Below are 24,826 nucleotides of genomic sequence, written 5' to 3' on the forward strand. Positions count from 1 at the left end.
ACTCCTCTCCTCTTTCCTCCCCTCCTCTCCTCTTGTGCCTTCCATTGCTCTTCTTCCTAACTTTCTGATGAACAGTTTTCACTTTGGTGTTATCCCTGGTCCCTACTAGATGGGAGCACAGAGCTCCTCAAAGGGCCAAGTGAGACGTGTGTGTCTTATGCCCCAAACTTGGGAGAGCCACATGAAACGGAGCACACCTAACCCTTCCATTTTATCTCTCCTTCTCCATCCTGGCCAGCTTCAGGGAACCCCCACCTCTTCTTAAGCCTTGGATTTAAGAACCTGGACTATGTGTCCCTCTGTTGGGCTCTAGTATCTACCTCAGAGTCCTGTTTTTGCTATTACTCCTCTTAAGGACATCCGAGTAGCAGTGCCTTTTGGTGTATGTGTGTGTGCATGCGTGTGTGTGTGTGTGTGTGTGTGTGTGTGTGGTGTATGTGTGTGTGTATGGATGGTGTATATGTGTGCTTTTTAAAAATATTCCTCATTGTTTTCTAAGGAGTAAAAGGGGACACAATTATAGAGTCATGGAATCTCAAATATGAAAATGGTAAATATTGAGACTTCAAGATCCCAAGTTCAAGCCCATGTGTCGGTATTGACTACATATGACTGGACTGTCTGTGACTCAACCTCCCTTTCCACCCACGCACGGCAGGGAGGATCACCTGCCTGCTCTGCCTCACTGGACTACTCAGAGATCAGTGACATTGCATGTAAACACTACTTTCTAGACAGACCCAACCCTCTACTCACTATACAGAAGAGGAATCTGAGGGCCAGGGACATTAAAGAATTAATGTAATTTCCATATCTGGAGATTCGAGATGGGGCCAGAATACATGTGATGTGAAGCTGGCCAGGATGGAGAAGGAGAGACGGAATGGAAGGGAAACGTGAGAGATTGGCAGAGACCGAGAGGACGGAGATGATAGCAATGTGGGTGAGGAGGAGGAGGAGGGCCGCTAAAAGCACAAAGCAGGGAGGAAGAGACGCACAGAGGGGTGTGTGTATGTGTGTGTGTGTGTGTGAGTGTGTGTGTGTGGTGAAAGTCTGGCAACAGGACCACAAGCAAAGGTGACTGAGGCAAGAGGGAGCATGATTAGCCTAGACAGAATGAGGACAGCACAGGGCAGTGACACCAAGCCCGGCCGTGTCTACACCGCCCTTCCTTTCCAGGTTGTCAGCCAGCCCAGTGAGGGTTGAGAAATCCTTACAATTAAAGCCAGTCTCCTTGGCCCCTTTTTGGAAGGAGAAAGATTGGTAGGAAAGCGGAATCTGCCACAGGAAGGTCAGACGGAGTGCACGAGTTGAGCACCATTGAGTCCAGCCTCCTGGTCACAAGGAATACCCATGTGTGTAAAGTCAAAATCATCTCTCTTGTGTGCCAAATCCATAATTTACACAAGCCGATCAGACGGAAGCAACGTGGCTGGGTATAGAGCAATGGAGTATAATGACCTTGAAGAGTGGGGATCGCTCACATAGGGCCAGAGGAAGGAAAGAGGAATAGGAGAGTGGGAAGGCAGAGGAAGGCGAACAGACCACACAAGACTAACAGGAGGCCAAAGCAGCGAGTGTTGGATGCTGGGTTCAGACAGGAAGGAAGGTGGCAGGGAGTGGAGGAAGGTCCAGTTCGCACCTTTGGGAAGCCAGGTCAGAGCAAGCAGGCTTCTGCTCAGTGTCAGCGGCGGGGCAGCAGAATTGGTGTAGCACGGTCTCATTCCTGCAGACAGAGACAGGGAGAAGGTCAGAGTGTAAGGCAGGCTGAGCCCAGCTCTGAAGACCCCTGGGCATCTTCCCCCCTCAGCATCTTTCCCTACCTGAGCCCCGCGCCTGCCACCCCCTGCAACCAAACACTGCCCTGGAAGAGTGTGCACAACACTCTTGTTCATCCAGGTTTTCCCAGTCATTCCTGGGCCAATTCAAACATGGGCCCTTTAGCACAGTCTCCCTGGTCTCCCGCTCTTAGACTGCCGTGCGTATCTCTGCAGGAGGCTCCCACACGAGATTCTCTGTTCACAGAGCCCTCTTTTATTCTAGCGCTCTACGATTCTGTTCCTTAGAAGTTCTGTAAGGTCTAAACACTAGGACTCAATATCTGTGAACTGCTGCAAAGCCCATGGCACGCAAAGCGTCAGAGCACGCACACAGCCTTCCACAGCGCCTCCTCCTGGAAGTTCGGGGTGTGCTGCATGGTGAGAGATGTCCGCAAGGCTACCTGGTGGAGGTGAGAGAGTGGGTTCTCACTGGGAACTCTGGACGGCCTTCCTCTTTGGGCCTCCGTTTATCTTCTCTATTGAGACAACTTGTACTTTTACTGAGATCAGCAAGTTGAACTGGAGAAGTGGTTCTCAACCCTAGCTGCCTATTAGAGCCACCAGATTTTAAAATATACCAGTGCTTAGGTTCTGTACCTCGGGGACTCTGATCATGTGGTCTAACAGGAGTTCAAATTCCAGGCCCCTTTATAAATTGCAGGCTGCCATGGTTCCCTCCCTGCTAACACACTGTGATTCTGGTACCTGTTTTGAGCCAACTTGTAGCTAATAAATACACTTGTTGGGTGAAGCTACTTGTCCTGTTGTCAACTCTCCTTTTTTAAGTCTAGACATAAAAGTCTATCCAGATGGATCCTGGGTCATCTGAAAGAGGGTTTCAGACCTCCTTTAGGTCTAAATTACCTTATCCAATCCAACACTTAACTTAAAGCACATTTTGTAGAACAACAAAGTGGGAACAGTTATGTCTCCAGGGAGCAGAAATTTTGTGCCACTTTGCAGATACCCCCCCCACCAGACCCAAATTTGGAATCTGCCACCCAGGTACCTCTTAAGAGTCCCTAAGTTATGAGATCAGAGATCTATATAAGGCGCAACATTCAGCTACATTCATATAAGAAACAGTGGAGCCTACCTTGCATAGAGAGACATAATAACACAGAAAGTATATGTTTAAGCAAAAAAAAAATCATAAGGAAACAACCAGAGCTTATGAGATGGGGAGATGTTTTTGAACAAAACAGAAGACAAAGACACCGTTTCAAAAAAGATATGCTGGCATTGTGGTGTATCAGAAACTCAGTTTGAGGCTGGCCTGAGCCATTTGACAGGTTTAAAGCTAGCTAGTACTGTACAGTGAAGCCCAGTTGTTATAAAACAATGCTATTACAAGTCAAAAACAGTAGACTGGGAAGACGGTTTGCACCACGAAGAGAAGGTGTTAAGATGTCGGTCTGATGTTTCTCGTATTTGATCACTTGGTCTAACTGGTGGTGCTGTTTGGGAAGGCTGCTGAACCTTTAGGATAAGAGGCCTGGCTGATAGAGGTGGGTAGGGAGCACTTTCTGGTCCTGTCTCTTGCTTCCTGAGCTTCTAGCATATGAATAAACCCACACTACAAATCGACACCATCACAGAACAGTGGTTCCCACCACCATGGTTGAAGCTGCTCTGGTCCCCATGTCTTCCCTGCCATGCTGAGCTGTGACTTCTAAAGCTGCCAAGACAAACCTCTTGTGTCTTACATTGCTTCTCTCGGCTATTCTGTCAAGTTAATAGTCTTCTTACACCGTGCTCTAATACATCCACAAGGAAAAGGCAAAGCCAGGAGAGAAAAGTGAGGAACTAGTTCTTGGAAGAAGAGAAAATCTAAGGCACCAATAGATACATGAAGAGATGTTCCACATAGCTTGTAACCAGCAAAATGCAAATTAAGCTAGCACTGAGGTACCATAGCCTATCCATCAGACGAGCAAACATTAACAAGATTGCTAACTCCCAGTGTTATAAAGCTGAGGGAGATGGGGCTCTCAGCTCTGCCTAAGTAGGTATGAATTCTTATAGCTGCTTGGGGGAATTAGAAAGGACATGTCTTCCCATCCAGAAATACCACTTCTGGGATTTTATACTTGCGAGAACTCAAATATTTCTCAGAAAGGTATTTATTCCAAATTTTTAAGGGAGCATTGCTTTGTGGGAAGAAAGAACAGCTAGAAACAACACTCCAGGCAGCAAGGTGATAAACCTGCAGGACCTTCATCCATACCTTGTAATTACATGCTTGTCCAAAAGAACCAGCACTTTATCTCTTGGTCTGTGAATAGATGTCCACACTTAGGGCTAAATTGGAAAACCCGGAGAAATCTGGGAACCTCAATTGAGAAAATGCTTGCATCAGATTGACCTGTAGAGAAGTCTGTGGGGGGCATTTTCTTGATTAATCACTAACATGAGAGGGCCCAGGCTACGGGGGGAAGTACCACTCCTGGGCAGGTGATCCTGTGTTGTATAGAGAAGCAAGCTGAGCAAGCCACAGGATGCAAGATGATACTCCCTGGCTGCCTCCGGGGTCCTTTCTGAGTTCCTGCTCTGACTTCCCTCAATGATGAACCGTTACATTGAAGTGTAAGCCAAATAAATCGTTTCTTTCTCAAGTTGCCTCTGGTCATGGTGGTTATCATAGCAATAGAATGCAAACTAGGACGTCCCCAAATGTGAATTCTATGTGTGTGCACTCCATGTTTTATGCACAGACAAAGATGTTAACCTTGGGTCCTGCAACAGATGAAGCTGAGGAAAGAAGAAGAAGAAGAAGAAGAAGAAGAAGAAGAAGAAGAAGAAGAAGAAGAAGAAGAAGAAGAAGAAGAAGAGGAAGAGGAAGAGGAAGAGGAAGAGGAAGAGGAAGAGGAAGAAGAGGAAGAAGAGGAAGAAGAGGAAGAAGAGGAAGAAGAGGAAGAAGAGGAAGAAGAGGAAGAAGAGGAAGAAGAGGAAGAAGAGGAAGAAGAGGAAGAAGAGGAAGAAGAGGAAGAAGAGGAAGAAGAGGGGGAGGAGGAGGAGGAGGAGGAAAAGCAGTACTTTGTGTGACAGTGACCACAAAAAACCCAACTATAAATTCATGTTTATGTTATTACTGTAAATACAGTAAAACTGAATATATACTTGGATGGGAACAGAGAGTGTCAGAAACCAACACAAATACAGATGTCACTTCAGGAGTCACATATGGGTTTTATCTGGAATCTTCTAGGTTAAAGGATTGTCAACTATAGTTTAAGATATAGCCCATGATTATAGATTTGTTAATTTGTTATTCAACTAATATGGCATTATAAAAGGGCAAGGGCTGAGGGCACAGCTCAACGAGAGAATAGAGGCTTAGCATGTCTAAGAGCATGAATCCAACGTCTAATATGGCCAAAGAATAAATAAAAGGGAAACAGAGAAAATAATTGGGGCTGGGATGGTGGCTCAGGAGTTAGGTGCTTATCACCCAAACATGAGGTCCTGAGTTCAAGCACCTGGCTAGCACTCCAGCTGTTGGGGCACAGAGATAGGAGGATCCCCAGAAACTTTCCGGCCATCCAACCAATGTTCAATCAGAATTTGCTTCCAATGTCCCCTCAAAAATCTGCTTCTAACCACCCACAAGAAGAAAACAAAAACAAAAACAAAAAAAAAAGAAAAGAAAAATCCATGGAGGAAGATATCCAGTGTCAACTTTGACTTCTGCATGCATAGGAACATGTGACCTGTGAACATGTACCCCCTACAGAGAGAGGGATGAGGAGAACAAATAACAATAATGAGGAGAAGGAGGAGGAGGAGGGAAGGGAGGGAGAGGAGGGAGAGGAGGAAGAGGAGGGAGAAGAGGAAAACTAAATGTCTGGTTCTAACCACTCATCTACAGATGAGAACTGAGGCCCAGGATATAAAGACAATGTCTCTAGAATTGTCCTATGACCAGTCTTCTAGCTTTCCCCACTTTCTCCTTCAGCTTTGGCTTTCTGGGATAAATCAGAAACTTTATAGAAAACTGTCTGGAGCTGAAAGACATTGTAATAATATATAGAACTTCCTGGCTTGAAAAGGGGAGTTGAAGGAAGGAGTCTTACAGGAAGCAGACAGGCTCAGAGTCCCAACAATGGAAGGTGAGACTTGTAAACCAAGTGTTCAGGTAAACCCCTGCCTACACTTCCAGTCCCAGTCCACCAGCTTCTCCTATGTCCACCGGAGCCTTAGAGTTCCTGGCAGGGCCATCAAGCACATAGGCAGACAAGCAGCCCATGGCCCAGTCAGGGGATGGCATTTTAGGAATGAGAATTTACCAAGCCTCAGTTACCAGCTGACACAGGATGCCTGAGGGGACTGCCTATCTCTAAGGCAGGCTGTGAGCTGCTCTGCTGTCCAGTCATGGAAGGCAGGCCCCAAAGGGACCCAGACCCTTGGTTTTCAAACTGCACTGACACAAACCATGGCTGATACAAGCCTAATGTCTGGGAAGCCTTCCGCTCTCCAGGTGTGACTACTTGACAATGCTGTTGGGGTTCAGTCTTTGTTTTCAGTCAATGCTTTGTGGTCCCTTGGAAATTGAGTTTTCCACCCTCTTTCCCACTGTCCCTCCATCCACTTCCCTAGAGCCTCCCCAACTACTCCCAAAGCTTCCTTCCTTGACTGAGGTTTTAGTCCAGGTTGAGCTGCAGGTTCAGATCCCTTTCCCTGCCCAAGGTCATGTTCCAAGTCCCCTGACCTGATCAGGCCTTAGCTTCCATGGGCTAAATGTTACCTAGAGCCTTTGCAGACTGCCCTTCCCCCTACCCTAAGGGAGCGTGTTAAGAAGGGAGCCAAAGAGCCAATTCATTCTCATTATAGATGAAATGGGATCTACCAGGGGAAAGGTGCTTCCCCTGTGACCCTTATTCTCTGGAACTAATAGCCTGGGTGTGATCATGAGAAACACAGATAATTTAGGTTCTAAAATAGGGATACTCTACTAATACCTCCCCCCAAACCTCTGAGAACATATAAACCACAGGAGATGGAATTCGATCCAGAGGACACAGAAGAGACAAGGGAACTGCATATGATGTATCAGGAGTACTGGTCCTGGACAACAAAAGGGACGTCAGTGGAAAAACAGGGAGAGCACAGGTATTGTCTCAGGTCTGGGTGATCAGGACAGAAGATAGATGACTGATAAGTGACAGGCGACAGATAAATGATAGTTAAATGTGGAAGAAAATACCACTAACAGTGTTTTATCACTTTATACTGTTCCTAAGTTTTTACACATACGATTGTTCATCTTTACAAAACCCTAACCCCCAACAAGACCCCCGCAGCAGAAAAAGAAACAGAGGTGCCTTGTGTTTGCGAACTGCTAATGGTATGTCAAGTTTACACGTGCTTACCTTCCTCCTCGTCACGGTGTGCACTGCCAGCCCCTTTTGTACAAAACAGAAAGGGCTAAGAGACTTGCCCAAACTTATGGCAGCACTAAACTCTCAGGGCCATGTGCTTGATCTCTTGGTTCCCAGCTAGTGACCATGGTGTTCTGGAAGTCTGTGGACCCTTCAAACATGAAGTCCAGCTTGTGAAGAGTCCACTCAGTTCTGGTTTGAACCAGAGATTACTGCTTCCTGGTCTGGCTGCCATGCTAGGAGCCCAACCATACACTCCTGCTGGCACTGACTGAACTGACCCAGCCATTGCATCCTCCCACCTGAGTGATGGACCAACCCATCCTTCACTGAAAATGTTAGTCAAAGTAAACACTTCCTCTCATAGGTAGTTTGCATCAGTATTGGGTGAGGGCAACAGGAAAGGTGGTTAATGCAGTCATGAGGCTGGCTGGTAGTTAAGGCACAGTGACAGCTCGACAGGCTGGTTCAGGGATTGTGCCCTGGCTCTATTGGGAAACTGAGATCACTGGGACAAGGCTGGATCTAAGTGCATTGGCATAGGCCAAGGCTCCATTGTGGTTGCAGCTGGGAAGGAAGCCATGAGTAAGCTAAATTATAGCCTCATGTGATCTCCTCTGCTCAAGTCTGATGCTTACCCTGACGTTGTACCTGGTTCCCTAATCAATAGGTCACAGCTTCTCTTTTCTCTTTCTCTTTTCCTCCTTCTCTTACCATCCTTCTGGAGAACCATCCCCACCTGAAGGAACTTCGTTCCAGAGGCCGTGAGGGAACCCAAGAGACAGGAGGAAAGGAATAGCAGGTTTGCTCCTGGGGTTTCTAGGGTGGTACCAGCCCAAGGCTGTTTTAGGGCAGACCACTACAGCCTGTCCATGTGAATGGTCCGTGTTCCCGAGTATAGTCCGTATGTCCACAGAGTGCAAATGAAGCATTTCTTCCTGACCCAAGGTCTTGCCGTCATCCTATCCCAGGCTGGCTTGTGGTACACAGCTGCAAGGCATTATAAGTCCCCACACATGGTCCCAATCCCAGTGTGTTCCTGAGTCACTTATCTGTTCTCAATAATTTTACCAGGCCAACAGCAGCATCTGGCCTTGCAGGGCTTTTAAGAGGAACAGGTACAGCAATGAACAGAAAGGCACACCATGAGGGGAAGGCCATGTAGGTGAGCCTTTCATTCCTGACCACAGCGTTGCCATGGCTGTATAGTTCCGGAAGTTCCACACTTGCAGTGGGAAGGCAAAAAGGCAGTCTGGCAGTCTCCTATAAAGTTAAATACACTCTTGCCGTATGCCTCCGCAACTGTGTTTACTCAAGATAAAAACACATAGGGACACAAAACTATTCATAGCAGCAGAGACACATAGTAGGGGAAAAGGGACAGCTTAAATGCCCATTTATCTGCTAAAGGGACAAGCAAGTTGTAACATAATTGTATAGCAGAATATATGCCATGTAAAGGGGAACCAGTCCCAATATGGATGGATTTCCAATGTGTTCCAGTAAACCAAGGCCAGTCTAGAAAAGGCAGAGGGTCTGTTTCCGCCACACAGGAAAGGCCTGATTCAGAGGGAACACGGGTCATCTGGGGCTGTGGAAATGCTCTACATCTTGATAATGACAGCAGTTACACAGTGGCCGACGTCTGTCGGAGCATATCAGTCCATGCCCTTAGAGTGAGTGGATTTCATTGTATATAATCGCACCCGAATAGAACTGATTTTAAAAGAGAAAAAGACCAAATCTGTGCCCCCCCTCTTACTTTTTCCAGAGGCTATTAAGCCATTTCATCTTTAAATCCTCCCTCTACCCACAACCCCAGGTCACTTGAGTATTAACCTCCTTCCCAGCTGCGGGAGGAGATGCTGTATTTCCTGCTTCTTCCTGCTAGATTGCTTTTGCAGAGACCAGATGGCTCATCATTGAGCCGGAGGAGTGCAGGGGCCAGGAATGGGACAACAAGAAACCTAGAGGTGGGATAGTTGGATGGGAGAAACTAGGAAGCTAGGCCCAAGGCCCGAGAGTTCCTGGGATTTGTGGCAGAAATTACCTGAGCCAAAGATGGACACCTGTGTGTACCCACAGCTCACTCTGGGACACATTGTATGGGATGCAATGATAGTCGTCGTAAATGAGGCTCCTGGTCCCAAAATGTTTGTTTCGATGAGTGGTGGGGATTTGACTCTGGGTGGGAAGTCACCACAAGAGAAAGTTAAGCCCTGCATAGAGCCAGACTCTTTTAATGACTACTGCTACTACTGTTAGTCTCTGCTCCAGGGACTGGCAGTCATAGCTCGCTGTAGACGTCACTGTAGATGTTCTCTGCTTAGTGGCACTCTGACAGTGACATAGAAAGGTATGGAAGATCTCAGCATGGCGAGGGCTGACAGCTCTTCCCAGAGCTGGCACTCACGGCGCAGAAAGCAGTTTTAGTCTTCTCAGGGCATGGTGACTGCTCAGCCAGCTTCAGGGCCTTCCAGAGCTTTCCAGGGGCTGACATCTCTACCTAGAGCCCCTGCTGCTTTCTCACTTACTTTCCTTTGGGGTAAAACCTTCTCAGATCTTCCCACTCCTCGCATCAGGGGAAAGATGGCCGACAGAGTCCTGGGTAGTGGGCATCTGACTGTCCCCTTCAGCCAGACCTTTCTTGAGAGCACGCTGCAGTGCTCAGATATCGTCAGGAAGAAGAGACTGGTCTTGTGGTAACCCACCAGCCTCTCCAGGAACATCACAGTTAAGAGGAAAGTGGAGAAGGAAGACCATAAGCATTCTGCTTCATGGAAGTATGATATGGTCTGTTTATGCATTAGAGCTGCTTACTGGGTTTAATTTAGGGGAGAGAAGTTTCTTTCATGGGGCAGCAACAAAAACAAAAACAACTTGGGAGGCTTACACCTGAAATCTGAACACTGCAGACCAGCGTTTCTCAACCTTCCTAATGCTGCGACTCTTAATACATGTCTTCATGTTGTGGTGACCCCAACTGTAAAATTATTTAACTGTAAATTTGCTACTGCTGTGAATCGTAATGTAAATATCTGATATGAAGGCTATCTGATATTCGATCCCCAAAGGGGCCATGACCCACAGGTAGAAAACCACTGCGTGTAGAAGATGCGGTAAGAGAATTGCCGTGGGCTCATGGTCACCCTGAAGTAAGTAGCGACCTCCTGGCCCGGTGAGCTGCAGAGCAAGACTCTGTCAAAAGCCAACTCTACTTCTGCAAGCAAAACACGGACACATTCTAATCCGAGGTCTCTGATCGTCACTGAGAGACCTAGCCCCATCTCATTCAGCCCTGCCCTTGCAGAGAGGGGCTGCCTGCAGTGTCTCCTGGCAACCCACCCCACCTCACAGCTCTCTGCATACAGGGAGCCTTGATGAATATTCAGTCCTTCCTAATGCCTGGACTTTGAGGCAATTTTCTCATGGTGGAAGGAACTAGTAAGGGATGTGTGGTTACCTCAGTCTGTTTTCTGTTAGTGTCACCAAATTCCTGATGTTGCATGTATAAAAAAAATGACTGGCTCAGGATTTTAGAAGTTGGGAAGTCCAAGTAGTATGGCTAGGACTAGCTGTACCTAAACATGGCAGCTGGCACAAGATGGTGTGTGTGTGTGTATGTGTGGAGAGAGAGACAGAGAGAGAGAGACAGAGAGACAGAGAGAGACACAGAGAGAGAGACAGAGAGAGACAGAGACAGAGAGAGAGAGACAGAGAGACAGAGAGAGAGAGACAGAGACAGAGACAGAGAGAGACAGAGACAGAGACAGAGAGAGACAGAGACAGAGACAGAGAGAGACAGAGAGAGAGAGGCAGGCTGAGCTAAGTTATGGCAGGCCACCCTTGCGGGACCTAAGCTGCTCTTGTGGGAATTAATCTATTGCTCAGAGACCAGCATTAATCCCTTAAAGTTCATGACCCAATCACTTCCTATTAAGTTCCACCTACTAAAGGTCACACCACCTTCAGATTTTATATATTGAGAAATATTAGGAGTCAAGCTTCAGCACAAATTCTGACAGGGACAAACTACATCCAAATCTGTCGCCGAAACTGGACTTCATTTAGGAGTGGTATGGAGTGGAAAACAGGTTCAAACACAAAGCATCTGAACACGTGCTAGCTTAATCGATGGCGGCTGCTATCAGCATGTGCAACTTAGCCATTGTTTCCCTTCTCCATGTGGCCCTGAGTAACAGGGCCTCTCTATTCCCCCATCCTCTCTCCATCTCCTCCTGGCCTTCAAGCTGTTAGTTTCACAGACTGTTTTGTTTTGGTGCAAACACTTGCTTACATCTCCAGTCACAACCCCAGGATTTCTCTTCTAGTTAACTCTCCTTTCTTCCCTGGCGAGCTCCCAGAAGAGTCAATGCTAAAGGGGCCTCCCTTCCCTTTGCTCTCTTGTCCACTTGCTGGAATCTGAGCTCTTCCTCAGACCCTCAGCAGTACCTTCCCGTGGGCATTCCCACTGATTTCATTGCCAAAATGAGGGAATTTTCCAGTTCCCAGTAGACTCAGTGCTAGCAATCGTCAGTGTTCAGAACCTCCTAAAAGCACCCTCCATTCATGGTTTCTTTCCTTGGCAGAGGAGTGAGCTATTTTGCTTCCTGATCCTTTTTTTAAAAAATGGTAATAACAGGTAACCAGCACTGGGAGGAAGTCCAAACAGCTACTCCAGAAAGACTCATGAGAAAAGGAACCTCTACCCAGCCTCAGCTGTCACCCTAAAGATGAGTCTTGCGACCCCCAGCCAGGGATCTCTTGTTCCGGCTCCAAAGAACAGAAAAGAAGTGTCTCCATTAAACATGTTGAGGTTTTCTTTAAAGTAGAGACTCCAGTGCATGCTGAGTTTGGGGCTTGGTTTTGAGACACTGGTCTCACAGCATTGTGTGGCTGTGTGCCTCTAGTCATGTGATACTGAGAGGGAGCCACCCATTCATGGGCAAAGAGATTTCACAGAGGCCTTGTCTCAAATCGCAGCAGAAGGCATGGTTCCCAGAACAGGGTGTAGCTTTGAGAGACCTGCCTTCAGATGTTGTCTTCTTACTGAGATGGCTTTGGGTTCGAGAGTGGCTTCTCTGACCTCTTTCAGCCCGAGTTGCTCAGCTGTTAAAGAGACGCCCTGAAGCACATACCTGTAAGCTCTCAGAGGCTCTCCTGATGACTGACTGGCTGCAACATCCGGTTTTGTTCCTGGTGCATTGCCGAGGTTTATATGCATCGCACGGCTCCCTACACTAGAACGAGCTTTCCAGAGCCGCTCCTGTGGCCAACTCATTTCTACATCCAGTGCAGGACATGGCCGGGCACATAATAGAGCAGTCGCTACTTGTCACAGAATCCATAAATAAATCCTGGCTCCTGAGGGACTGGAAGCAATGGGGGAATCAAGCGAGTGTACACACACACACACACACACACACACACACACACACACACACACACACCATGCAAATGAAAGCACCAGTGCATGCCGTAGACATATGGACTTATTCATCATTGCACTACAGGCTCAAGGCATATAATCCTTTTCCATATATCACCTCAGTGTGACCCTCGCTTCACACCCATCGGGAAGGCTTGGGGAGATCCACTCAGAACAGAAAGTCAGTTTGCAAGTTGAGTGAGCCGAGCAAGTCTCACTTACCTTTCCTTCTCCCCTCTAGCAACCTCCCTTAGCCCCAGAAGGCCAGGGCTCATGCTGCCTTCTCCGTTTCTACTTCGCAAGCCCGGGCAGTTAGCTGTCCGGCTCGAAGTCTGGTTTAATCGGAGCCCCAGGAGCGAGGTGGCCTCTGGGCACCAGGCTGGCAGCACCACATGAGTTACAGAGCTGAGCGCCTTCACCACATCCTGGCAGCTTCCCTCAGAGGATACCTCTTCATTACTTGGAAGAGATTGGAGCCAGGCTGCCGAGCAAAGATGACTCAATAGGGTGGATCGGGGCCATCGAGCCGGTGGCAGCTTCAGAGGCTGCCTTGCCGTGAGCCCTGCGGCTCAGCACCAGAGTTGCAGAAACCTAAAATTCACCTTCCTGCACCCTCAGGAATGGGGAAGTCAGGCCAATGATGAGACCCGTGTTTGTGCAGTGATCTTGCCTCAGTAATGTCCTAAGAAGAGCTCTGTGCCTAATACATTCTTAATAGTACAGCCTGGTTAATACATTATGCTAATAACTATAATTACGCACTGGTGTCATTTGGATGATGGGAAACCAGAGTTAAGAGAGGACTGATGACCTCCCAAGGACCCACGGCTAAGACTTCAGCTGTGCCTCTTGCCTAACTTCACACTGCCCCTGGTGTCCCCAGTATTCCACTCCTCTACTCCAGGCCTCTGTGGGGGGTGGGAGATGGGGGATGGCTTCTGGGCTGTGAATGGAAAAGCCTTGATTATGTCTTCCATAGAAAAATCTCTACAATTGGACAAAAACATTGGACCTCACCCAGCCAATCACCTGTCTCATAGCTTTAACCGACCTGTAAGTGCTAACTCTGCTCACAGTACACATCTAACTCGTAGGTTCATGGAATACCTACTTTCTTCTGATAAATCAGTCAGAATGTAACACTCAACATACTTGTGCATACCCGCTTTGGTGAGCAAAGACACACACACACACACACACACACACACACACACACTCACACACACACCCCTCTCTTGGTGCCAGCATGCCCATATCCACATTCCTAACTTCATGCACACACTCAGAGCCCTCATAAAAATGCAGAGTTCTCACCCAAACTTTTAGCCCCTCAAACCTATTCTTGCACAGTCTTGCACACAACAGAAGCACATCTATACACACAAACACACTCACTCTCGGATATGTAGCCTCACACATCCAGACTTGCACGCACAGGATTGCATGTACATATGTGTTACCTGTTGGCACGTACACCAAGGTCAAACCAAGGACGTTTTATCGCCTACATGAACCTTGACCATACACACCATGGACATAATCAATGTTCTGTGACGACCTGTAAGCCATCACCCTGTGGCTACATGTGGGTAACATTCACCAGTCCTGCCTGGCATGACAGAGATAAGCTGGCCAACGGCCAAGTTCACAGCTATGACAACATGAACAACTGTCATATGGGCATGGTGCCATTAGCCTTTTTGTCCCTAAACCCTGGTTTATATACCAGACTAGGCTTTGCTTGGGGGAGAGGGACTCTTCCCTAAGACTGAGGCAGCCACGTCAGGATTTAACAGACTACAGAGCTTGTGTGCAGGGCTCTTCCTTTTTCCTCTATGGCCTTGGATAGGTCACCCTAATTTCTCTGTTCATCAAACTCTGCCTCTGTGGAATACGGATAGTGATACATCACCACCGGAGCCATGTGGATAAACGAAGTAATAAATGGCCATAAATGCCATGCACAACAGAAATTAAATACTTCAGGACTGAATATGGAACGGCAGTGAGTGACCTCTCTTTTTGGCTCTCGGCCCTTCAGCTTTTTAATGTGCTACTGAATGACATCATTCCTCTGCTCAGCGACCCCTTGACTTCCCATGAGTCGTCCACCCACAAGCTACTCTGGAAATCCCTTTCCGACCCTGGCTCCATTCATCCTTCCTGATGTTACCTATCTAGGTCTCGGCACCTGCTTTCTATTGTAGGTTTTAATTTTTCTCTGCTCAAATGTCACCTCCCCAGGGGGTCTTGCCTAACAGCATGCTCTCCCCACCCCCCACCCTTTAATTCTCTTTCCGTTCTTATGAGCTTAGATGGCGCATTCACAAGTTGCCTTGTGGTACTTATTGCTCATCTCCTCACCATGAGGCGATGCGTACATGCACAATGGCCAGCCCTTTCATCCACCGCTTAGTCTCCCGTGACAATGATGGCAGCACAGCCTGGTATGCCAGAGGCACTCAACAGATACTGTCTACCTCGGTAGACACTTGACTCCTCCCTGGGGAACATAACAGAATTGTCCATCCCCAGCAGAAATGCCCTCTGTTCCTGCTCTCCACACCCTCTTCCTGTCCAGCAATGCACTGGGTTTCTAGTCTTGTTCCATGCACGCAATTAGGGAGTCCGTGCTGGCAAATGAATGTATTGGGCTGACCTAGCCTAATGGTTTGTAAGCAGGGAGGGGCAGCAGAATCCCGGGGCTTAATTTGAATACATTCCCTTGTGACCAAGTCCAGGGCGGATACCCAGACAGGTGCATTCTGTAAAACCTCCTCGGGGAAGCTTGGATGTTTGCGGCTGTACTCATCCACAGGAGGCAGGGGAGAAGAGAGGCTCTCCTGACCAGAGCTGCTGCCTGGGTTTCAATCGGAAGAGCAACCCCACGGGGCTGGGGTTGTGGAATGGAGCAGACTCATTATGTTTTACTAGGACATATTGAAAGTCTGTAGGGCATTTATGCAGCGCCCACCCCGTGGTAAGTGCAAGCTCACATTTCCTGTGCACTTACAGTGATTAAACAATTACTTTCCTCCGGGATTCGCTGATTGCTTTGCGGTGCTTAGGAGTTTTCCTGCACTGGGTGGCCAGTACATGGAGCTGGCTGCCACGCTGCTGAATGGAGCACTCTCTCCTCCACTGTAAAGAGCAGTACCTCCAGTCACCCCAGTATTCACAACCCTTTACAGCGGAAATTCATCAAAGAGATCACTTCACACACTCTATGCAATCCTCTACACCCCGTCTTCCTGTTATGCTCCTTCCCCGGGAAACTTCAAACACCGAGGGCTAATAATCTTCATCCCTGTATTTTGGTGGAATATTTTTTCCCTTAAAACAAAAACCCCAGAAATAACATCATTTTATTCCGCCTGCATTTCTAACAGGTGAGAACTTTTAAAAGGTATAATAACAGTATCATTATCACACCTACTTAAATTAATGGTAATTCTCTAATCTCTGCTAATACCTTGTCTGCATGTAAATTTCCCTGGTTGCCTTGAAAATGTCTCTTTCCAGTTGCTTTCATTTAAATCAGGATGAAATCAGACCTCCACATTGAATCAGGTTTGCTTTTTCTCTTAAGTCACTCTCCCTTCCCTCTGGAGCTCACCCCAATCATGCTTGCCCTCGCTCTCCCCTTTTCAAGGTCACAATTGCTTAAATATTGCTGAAGGCATTGGTAGGTTCCTCTTTCTCCTGCTAGGCATGGACATGTCAGCAGCGACAGCCTCTGCTGCGATTCCTGGGGCTTGCCAAGCTTTTCTCACCCACATTCGTCAACTGTATCTCAGCTCCTCCCCATTTCCCAGCCCTGGTATGTGCCAGGGTTCTGCCCTTGGTCCTCTTTACACCTCACCCTTCTCATTTAGTTATCTGTATTGTTCAGTCTGGAAGACTTAAAAGCCGACTCAAGTTTCTGGGTCTAGAACACCCAGAGGCCCAGTTGATATCGCCCCTGCAAGGGTCTGCTGGACCTCTCGATCTTCACCTGTCTGAACTTCAACACCAGCCTTTCTGATGACTATGGCTCTACTTTTGAACTCATTCCCAACCTCTGCCTCTCTCAGGTGCATGCTGTAAGGTTAGGTTTAAGAAGAGCACAGAGCTGCATTGCCATTTGGGGTAAGAGAGTAGGGAATTACTAATGTCATATACGGACAGGCAGCCCTTGCAGGGTCCTGAAGAGCTTTCAGTCTCTCCAGACCAAGTGAGGTTTCTTTCTCAAGGTTTCTAAGGACCCAGTGCCACATAGCAAGTATCCAACTGACTTAAGTGCCTACAATTCTGGTTTGTCTGGGATTCCTTTTTCTCTTCAGGGAGTCCACTGTGACTGACCACAGCCCACAGCCCACAAGCCCACAAGCCCACAAGCCCACAAGCCCACAGCAAGTGGTCTGTCAGATGAGTGCCTGGAGAGGGGCTGGCTGCAGGGGTTGTAGCCTGGTCTGTGAGACAGTAGTTTCTGATCTAAACCACATTCGTCTACTTACTGGACAGCTCAGCACCACACTGACTGCCACTGCCTCAGTTCTAGCTACCACCATGCTCTTCTTGGATTTTTGCAACCCTCCTACCTAAATTCTGTTTCTGTCTTCTCTCCAATGTCTTCTCAACTCAATATCCAAAGTTCTCCATAAGGATTCTTTTCTCAAAATTATCCTAGGGGTCCGTTTTTTCACAACACTTCACGATAGGCCTTAACTCCCTGGACAAGAAGCATTGGTATTGTTGGCAGAGGTCTTCATTATGGAGGCTGCATGGGGCACCTCAGCGAGCGCCACAGCATCCTGTGAGGGATGCATCCCAAGTGGGCCTTGACCCACTAAAGGTTGGCAGAGACATTATCTCCCAACAAGTCTGTCAGTCACTTAGAGTTCTGGGATGTCCATCTGCATTTCCAAAACTGGAATGGAGCAGAATCCCAGTTGAGAATCTCTTGCTAGATCTGCTACACCCTTCCCGCTCCCTGTGATGATTGGTTTTGTCAACTTGGTACAGTCTTGGTTCACGTGGGAGGGTAGTTTCAGGGAGAGATTGTCTAGATCAGATTGGTTTGTGAGGGATTATCTGGATTTCCTTAACTGAGGTGGGGGGAGAGATCCACTGTTGGGTGGCGCCATTCCCTAGGCAGAGGGTCTTGAACTCTGTAAGACTGGACAAGGTGAGCTTAGCACATGGATACAATGTATTGATTCATTCCTGTCTGCTCCTTGACTGTGGATATAATGTGAAGAGCTGCTTCCTGCTGTCTGGACTTCCCACGAGGATGGAGTGTAACAGAATGTGTGAGTTAAAAGAAACTTTCTAAAAAAAAAAATTAAATAAACAAACAAACCCTTTCTCTCCTAAGTTGCTTTTGCCAGGGTATTTATATTACAATATCAGAACTAAGATAGCCACCAAGTTCTCTGGTTTTGCCTCAGACTATGGTCCCTGCAAGCTTAGGCTCTTGTCTAGCTGTACCTCAGAAGCTACCTCCTTTCTCCAGCTCTCAAGGTAGAGACTACTTGCCTGTGTGTGTGTGTGGGGGGGCTTCCCAACATCTGTTCATATCCCACATTTCTTACTTCCAGTCTTCTCTACTTACCCTTTCTCTAGGGCAGCTAACTCACCAGATACACTGAGTTTCATCATTTTATTGGGGGCACTTCTGCAACCCTGAGAGCAAAGGGAGCCCCAAAGAACAAAAGCAGAGTCTTCTTTTCACCCAAGAAACAGTCTCCCAGGATCTTCAACTGCAATTACCAATGTTCATAGAATGGTGTGTGTGTGTGTGTGTGTGTGTGTGTGTGTGTGTGTGTGTGTGTGTGTGTTTCAAATGGAGGCCCTCAGTAATGGCTGCCTGTCTCTCACCCCTCTTGCTAACAGGAAAGCATACACCAAATGACCACAAGCTGTCCAGAATGTGCCTTCCCAAACTACCAGCAGGTTCTGAGGAGCCGAGATTCATGTCTATGCCGTGAACTCAGTAACTATTGAGGCGGTTCTTTTGATAACAAATGTGTGTGGGGGGACTAAGTACAGAACAGCAGCTAGTTACTACAATCTGTATAAGAAGAACGGCGGATGTATGTATGTCTGTGCCTGTGTGAAATGAGAAAATTGCTCATACTGGTTTCTGTAAGATGGGGGTAAGGTGAAGTGTGTGTGTGTGTGTATGTGTGTGTGTGTGTGTGTGTGTGTGTGTGTGTGTGTGTGTGTGAAAGAGAAAGGGGAAAGAAAGGGAGAGGAAGAGGGAGAGAGATTGGGGTGGGGGGAGTATCGGACTTTGGCAAAACCATCTAAGACCACTTCATGTTGCATCTGCCTTTTCTTCCCTTTGTCCAAAGAGAATTCCCAGGCAGACCTGGGTTAGACCTCAGAAGGCCAGGCAAGGGCATCCTCAGCACCAGGTGACCAGCCCTGCCCCCACACCTACTGACAATTCTGAGGAGGTGCAGACCACCATGCTGTGATGGAGGGGATGGGTTGTGAAGGGATGGAGAGTGAGTGAGGGGAGGGGTGAGGTGTAGAGGTTGGTGGGGGAGGGAGAGAAGGCTGGCTGGCGAGCCTGGGGAGGCTGGAAAGTATGGAGGGACACCCGGACAGTTAAGCCTGGCAAGGGGCCGGGGATGGGTGGAGGGGGCGGGTCCGCACCGGTGAAGACCGCTCTTCCCCTACGCGTGTGACTCAGCAGCGGGCACGCGCGGGGAGGCGGGGGCGCTCGGCTTCCCCGCGCCTGGGGTACCCGCCCCCGCGAGGGAGCGTGATGCGGGCGCGCAGAGGGGGCGCGTGGGCCGGGAGATCCTGTGCTGCTCGTCAGCAAGCCAGCCGCCCACACTCTCAGGCCCTGCCTCCGCTCTCGCCCCCAGCCGGGAGTCCCAGGAGTGGGTGGAGGAGGAAAGGCTTTCCTGGATTTGCCCGTGGCTTGGGGACCAGGCAGCCTATGGGGGTCTGGCGAGTAGTGTGGGTGGGCATCTCTAGGCTCAGGAAGGAGACCGGCTGGCTGGCTGCAGAGTCCCCTCCTGCTGCTCTTTAGCCTTGATGACCACAGGGAACCCAATGGAAATTTCCAGGGTTCTTTGCTCTGGAAGCCTCTTCAGGATTCCCCTTCATTCCACCCCCCCGGAGGTTCACCAGTCACAGTTCCCCTACTCCCAGAAAGGGAGCGTTTAGTCAGGGTACTGTCCCAAGGTCTTGCATTGAATTGTCTTTCCCACCAAAGGCTCTGCTTCGTTATTCTTCGTGAGCTGAAGGTACAGGCCGAGGAAGGAAATGATTGGCTCAGTGGAGTAGGGCAGAAATCATGGCCCAGGCAAGCTGAGGATTTGCTGCAAGGCTGCAGCTGGGTCTGTGAGGGAAGACTGGTATCTTGGAGGCAGGGTCAGAATCCGGATGTGTCAAAGGATAGTGTTGTCAGCCCACGGGTAGGAGCTTGGAGGTGTGGTGTGTGTGTGTGTGTGTGTGTGTGTGTGTGTGTGTGTGTGTGTGTGTGTATGTGTGTGTTACTGAATAGCATGAAATAGTCAAAGCTGCTGGGTAGGGCCTCTTGTATGCGGTGGCTCTGCAAGGGAAATCCTGATGCTAGACCCAATCAAACAATTCCCAAATGCTTCGCAGAGTTTTCGCTTCTATTGTTTTTTTAAATAATCATTGTGTTAAATTTTAGGACTGATTGAAAATTGTGGTAGGCTGGAACCATTCATCAAGGCAGAGATTGCGGAGTTCCCTGCCTGTGGCAGGGATGGGAGCGCATTCCTGACTGCTGGAAGCAGGAGGCTGGTTTGACCTGGCAAGTTAAAAGAGAGGCGGCTAGTTAGTGCCAGCCCCTGGCCGCCAGACAAGTGGGGAGAATTTGCAGAGAAAACAGGTTTCTCTCTAATGTATTCCGCTGTACTGTAACATTCGAGCTCTGTATCCTTATACAGAGAACTCCTGGGCACAGCTCAGCTGCAGCAGCACTGCCCACTTTCTAGGGGGCCTTCCTCGGGGATTGGGGGTGTCTAGGAATCCTGCCTTTCCCAGATAGAATACTAGTGACAGGAGGATGGGTGTGGAGGTCCAGTTTTGCAGAGGATTACAGAGGTGAGGTGGCTAGCTGGGGATGTGGGGGTGAGGAAGGAGAGGGAGGGGGAGGGAAGAAGCTTGTCATGAAGACGGCTTTCTGATAGTACCGAATTGACCAGACAGGCCTCACTTGGGGACCTGGAGGGGAGGATGGGGGGCGGTGGATAGAGAGGTGACAGCTGACTCTCTGCTCTCTGCTAGGCCCGCACAACCTTTCACCTTCAAGCACATTTCAGTAACGCACTCACCTAGCCTCACAAACAGCCCCCCTCCCAACCATGTGAAAGTCCACCATTGGGATCGTAACATTTCCTAGGAGATGTTCCAAGGAATGCTTGGCGGAGGAGCAGGACTAGAGGGTTCCTATCATGTCCCGGGCAGAGGGCGACTCCCCAACTCAATCTTCCATGTCTGTTTCTCCTCTGCCTTCCTCCCTCTTCCTGGGGTGAAGAAGGACGGACCTAGAGCTTCCTGTGTGCTCTCTACCGCCAGCCACAACCCAGTCTTTCTCTTCTCCCAGAGAAAAGGACTCCATCCTGTAGACATTTTCTATTGCTTGTTCCCCTTCCAAAGGGTATGTGTGTGATTAAGACGGTCATTAGCACCTTTTCTCATGCTTGGTCACTGGTGCATTCCCTAGGCTAGGAGGCTAGTCAGAGGCTAGGAATGAGGGGAGAGGTGAACTCCCTTTGGTCATAGACAGGAACAGTGGGATCCATTACAGACACAGGTGCCGTCTACCGTACACTTCGCTTGTATACCAGCCTGGAGTGCTGAACCCCCAGATCTGCTCTTTGCACATGCTCAGATGAGGGGTAGTAAGCTCAGTGCTGTTGGGCTAGTTGTGAGCTACAGGGAGAGGGGTTTGCCTTCTGATCTGCTCTTCCTCAGACCTGATACCGTCACCTTTCTCTCCATCCACCCCAGAAGCAAAGAACCCACTTGGCTGTGTGGACACTGGCTTTTTTTTTTTTAAACCAGCTTCCTTTTATCAGGGACTGGCTCAGTGCTGAACCCTGTGTCCTACATCTTCGGATTCATGGCCCATCAACCCCTGCTTGCTGCTTGTCCATACTTCCTGCTCTGTAGCAATACCTAACACCGCCACAGGACATTTTGCCACCCCTAACATTATCTCAAGATCCTTGAAAAGAGCTTTTCCAGCACCCTGATGCTTCTTCAGTCCTTCCTTTGTGGCTTTTGTGGCAGAGGTGAAGCTCACAAGGGAGTCTGTCCTCGATAACCCAAATATAACAAAATCACCCCTGTGAGCAAGATTTGTGCCTTCCTTCTTCCCTCAAGGGGTTTCAACTCTTACAACACATTAGTGGACTTCAGATATGCTTAGGTCCTCAGCAACCTCTTTATGTCTCTGACTCCTGCCTTGGCCTTCAGGTAACCAGGACCTTCATGTAGCTTCCTCTCAGGTTAGCACTGCCCTGGGAATTGTCCACATCACACTTCGATGTGGAAGCGGAGAGACCGATAAAGCTGCAAGGATAGTCTTTATCTTGTCCTAGCAGGGGCATTTTAACAAAAGAGAGAACCTGGGAGTGCTCAAAACAGTCTCTGTGGAGTTATGGCATGGGGGGGGGTGGGGATTCTGTAGAGCAGCTGTGAACCTCCCACAGCCCCTGAACCCCGGGAAGTAGCTACAAGTTTGTTTCTGAGCCCCCGTGGGACCATGAAGATGGGTTCTTCTAATCTGTCATCATGAAAAACCAGAGGAACAGGATGAAGAGTTAAGGGAGGGGGTAGTTGGAGATGGGACTTGCAGGAAAGTGGGGGTCTGCAATTGGAATGGAAGGTTAATTAGTAAATAAATTAGTGGAAAAAAAAGAGTGAGCTCTAAACCCAGTCCTGCAGCTAACTAGTTTGGAAGCACCAGACACTTCCCCTCTGACTTTCATTTTCTCATTTGTGGAGGAAGCCTGGACCAGGTGGCCTTAAAGCATCCTTCTAGTGCTGACATTTGCTTGATTCCCCAGAGGGCCCCATGACGTCCTTTAGTCCTTGTAGCTCTGGACGAGATGAAATAACGTGACGGCAGCACAGAGCACAGAACCTTCTCAGGGAACAGACTCTGCATACCCTCTGTCCATAGCAATCTGCCACGGGGGAGGGACAGGTACCACGCAGCAATACAGCATTGGCCTTAGTTACATAACCCTCCTGATCCCAGCAAAGAACAACAACAAAGCAGCCTGTTCCCAGATCACCGAGAAACACACACACACACACACACACACACACACACACACACACACACACACACCATTAGGGGCTTTGTAGCCACAAGCATCTGTAAGAGAATCTGAGAATCTTTCAAGTGTGTGTGTGTGTGTGTGTGTGTGTGTGTGTGTGTGTGTGTGTATGTGTTTCCTAGAAGTATCTCCTTTAAGAAAACTATTTGAGAGAAGTCTCGAATCCTTTAGGTGTGATGGGAGAGGTTAGGGTCCCCACAGTACCGTCACGCCATTTAGCGTCAAAAGGGCCTCTTATCTTTTTGGTCTCTCTCCCTGCTTTCTCTCCACCTCTGTGCAGGTTCCATAGTGAAAATCTAACCTCCATCCCCAGTAGGAGCAGAAAGGACTCAGTGATCCTGCTTTTTTCTGGACATGGAAGAAATCTCCCAGGTTCTATCCCTAAGGGTCATTGTTCTCCCTGGTAGGTCACTTGCCTTTCCTTGAGGAGACTGTGGCTTCCCATTTTAGGAAAAATGGCAGAGTTCTTTCTTCTCACCAGAGGGCATGGTGATAGCCGATGTGTCTTTGATATCCTAAGGGAAGGGCAGACAATCTTAAAGTGCTGCAGGAGAGCTTGCGGCGGGCATAAGATGCATTTTCAAGCTGTGAAGTTGTCACCTCTCATAGAGATCACAGACCATGGTGGCTTTGTCCTGCCTGGCTGTTTGACAAGGTCGAGCCGATAGTCACAGCTCTGAACTACTCTGGGTGCATACTGTTCGGTGGTAGAGGAATAAAAGAACAAGGGACACATGTCCAATGGTGACCTAATAGACCAGAAGGAACCTGAGTGTGGATCTGGTCTATTGATGTTATCTGAGAGTAGACGATGCATTCATCCTTCCTTGGTCTTTGTACATTGAAATACTGTGCTGTATTAAGTACTTAATAAGAGCCCCAAATAGTGTTAAGTAAGTAATAATTAGGAGTTTTTAAGGACTGAAAGAAGAAAGTGGGATGAGGTGAGGTCTCCCAGCGATAAGACTGGACTCCTGCCTGTGTGTGCCTCTGAGATACCACGTTCTCGGGTGCTTAGACCCCTAAGTGTTCTGGGCTTCAGGGGTTCCCCAGCTTTCCAGCTGAGAGCTCCAGCTTGTCTCCTCACTGCACTCCTGTCTTTTTCTTTCCACAAAGGCTTTCGGAGCTGGAAATGAAGCCCATCTGTCCCCTTCCAGCACAGCAATGAGAAGCCCTTTGCAGCTTCTGTAGAGACTGGCACTTGGTGCTTTTCCAGAGTGAAGCAGAAAGTTGCTGCAGTGTCCTGAGCTTGGAAGCATGCCAGAATTCTCCTGGTTGAGAACCTGCCAGTGTAATGAGTGTCCCCAGAACCTCTTATGAAGCTGCTGCCACACTGTGTCCTGACCATGGAGTTTATGTCTGGACCCACCCGTGTGGGGGAAAAATGTTCTGGCTTCCCACTAAAGGAAGTTAGTGTAAAAATCTTTAAGTGGGGTTTACATTCAAGAGTTATGTTTCCTTTTAGACCTTGGCCCCAGCTATGGATCCTAGCTTTCTCTTCTATTTCATATCCTAACCCCTCTTCTTCCCTCCCCACTCACTCCTAACCCAATCTCTTTCTCCCTTGCCTCCCCAGGAAGCAACCTTTGGGATTCAGGCCGCCCTGATTCTTGCTGAATCAGCAGTACCAACTGCTGTGCTTCTTGCTTGGGTTGGGGCCAAGAGGGACCTGTGCCAGGATGGCTCTGTGGGGCCCCGTGTTGTTGCCCACACAATATGGGAAGAGATGGGGGGAAGGAAAGGGTGCATGGGGTGGGGTATGGCTTGAGTCTTGAAAAGTGTGGGGTCTCGTTGCTTGCTTGTTTGTTTCTGGATTGAAAGGCAGAGGGAGGATCGGTTTGGACCTTTGCAAAGGTCTGGCATGCACATTTTATAAAGATCCGC

The 24,826-nt window shown here is 48.6% G+C and overlaps 1 protein-coding gene across 5 annotated transcripts in view; it reads right to left on the reverse strand.

Annotated features, from left to right (window-relative positions):
- Positions 1-24,826, reverse strand: part of Iqsec3 (IQ motif and Sec7 domain ArfGEF 3) — a 96,357-nt gene that overhangs the window by 65,951 nt on the left and 5,580 nt on the right. For all 5 annotated transcript variants that reach the window (XM_063286403.1, XM_063286401.1, XM_063286402.1 and 2 more), the window contains 1 exon segment: positions 1,643-1,726. In XM_063286403.1, coding sequence (XP_063142473.1) covers positions 1,643-1,726 — 84 coding nt within the window.

The sequence above is a fragment of the Rattus norvegicus genome, chromosome 4 (assembly GCF_036323735.1).
Source record: "Rattus norvegicus strain BN/NHsdMcwi chromosome 4, GRCr8, whole genome shotgun sequence".
NCBI classification, from domain to species: domain Eukaryota; kingdom Metazoa; phylum Chordata; class Mammalia; order Rodentia; family Muridae; genus Rattus; species Rattus norvegicus.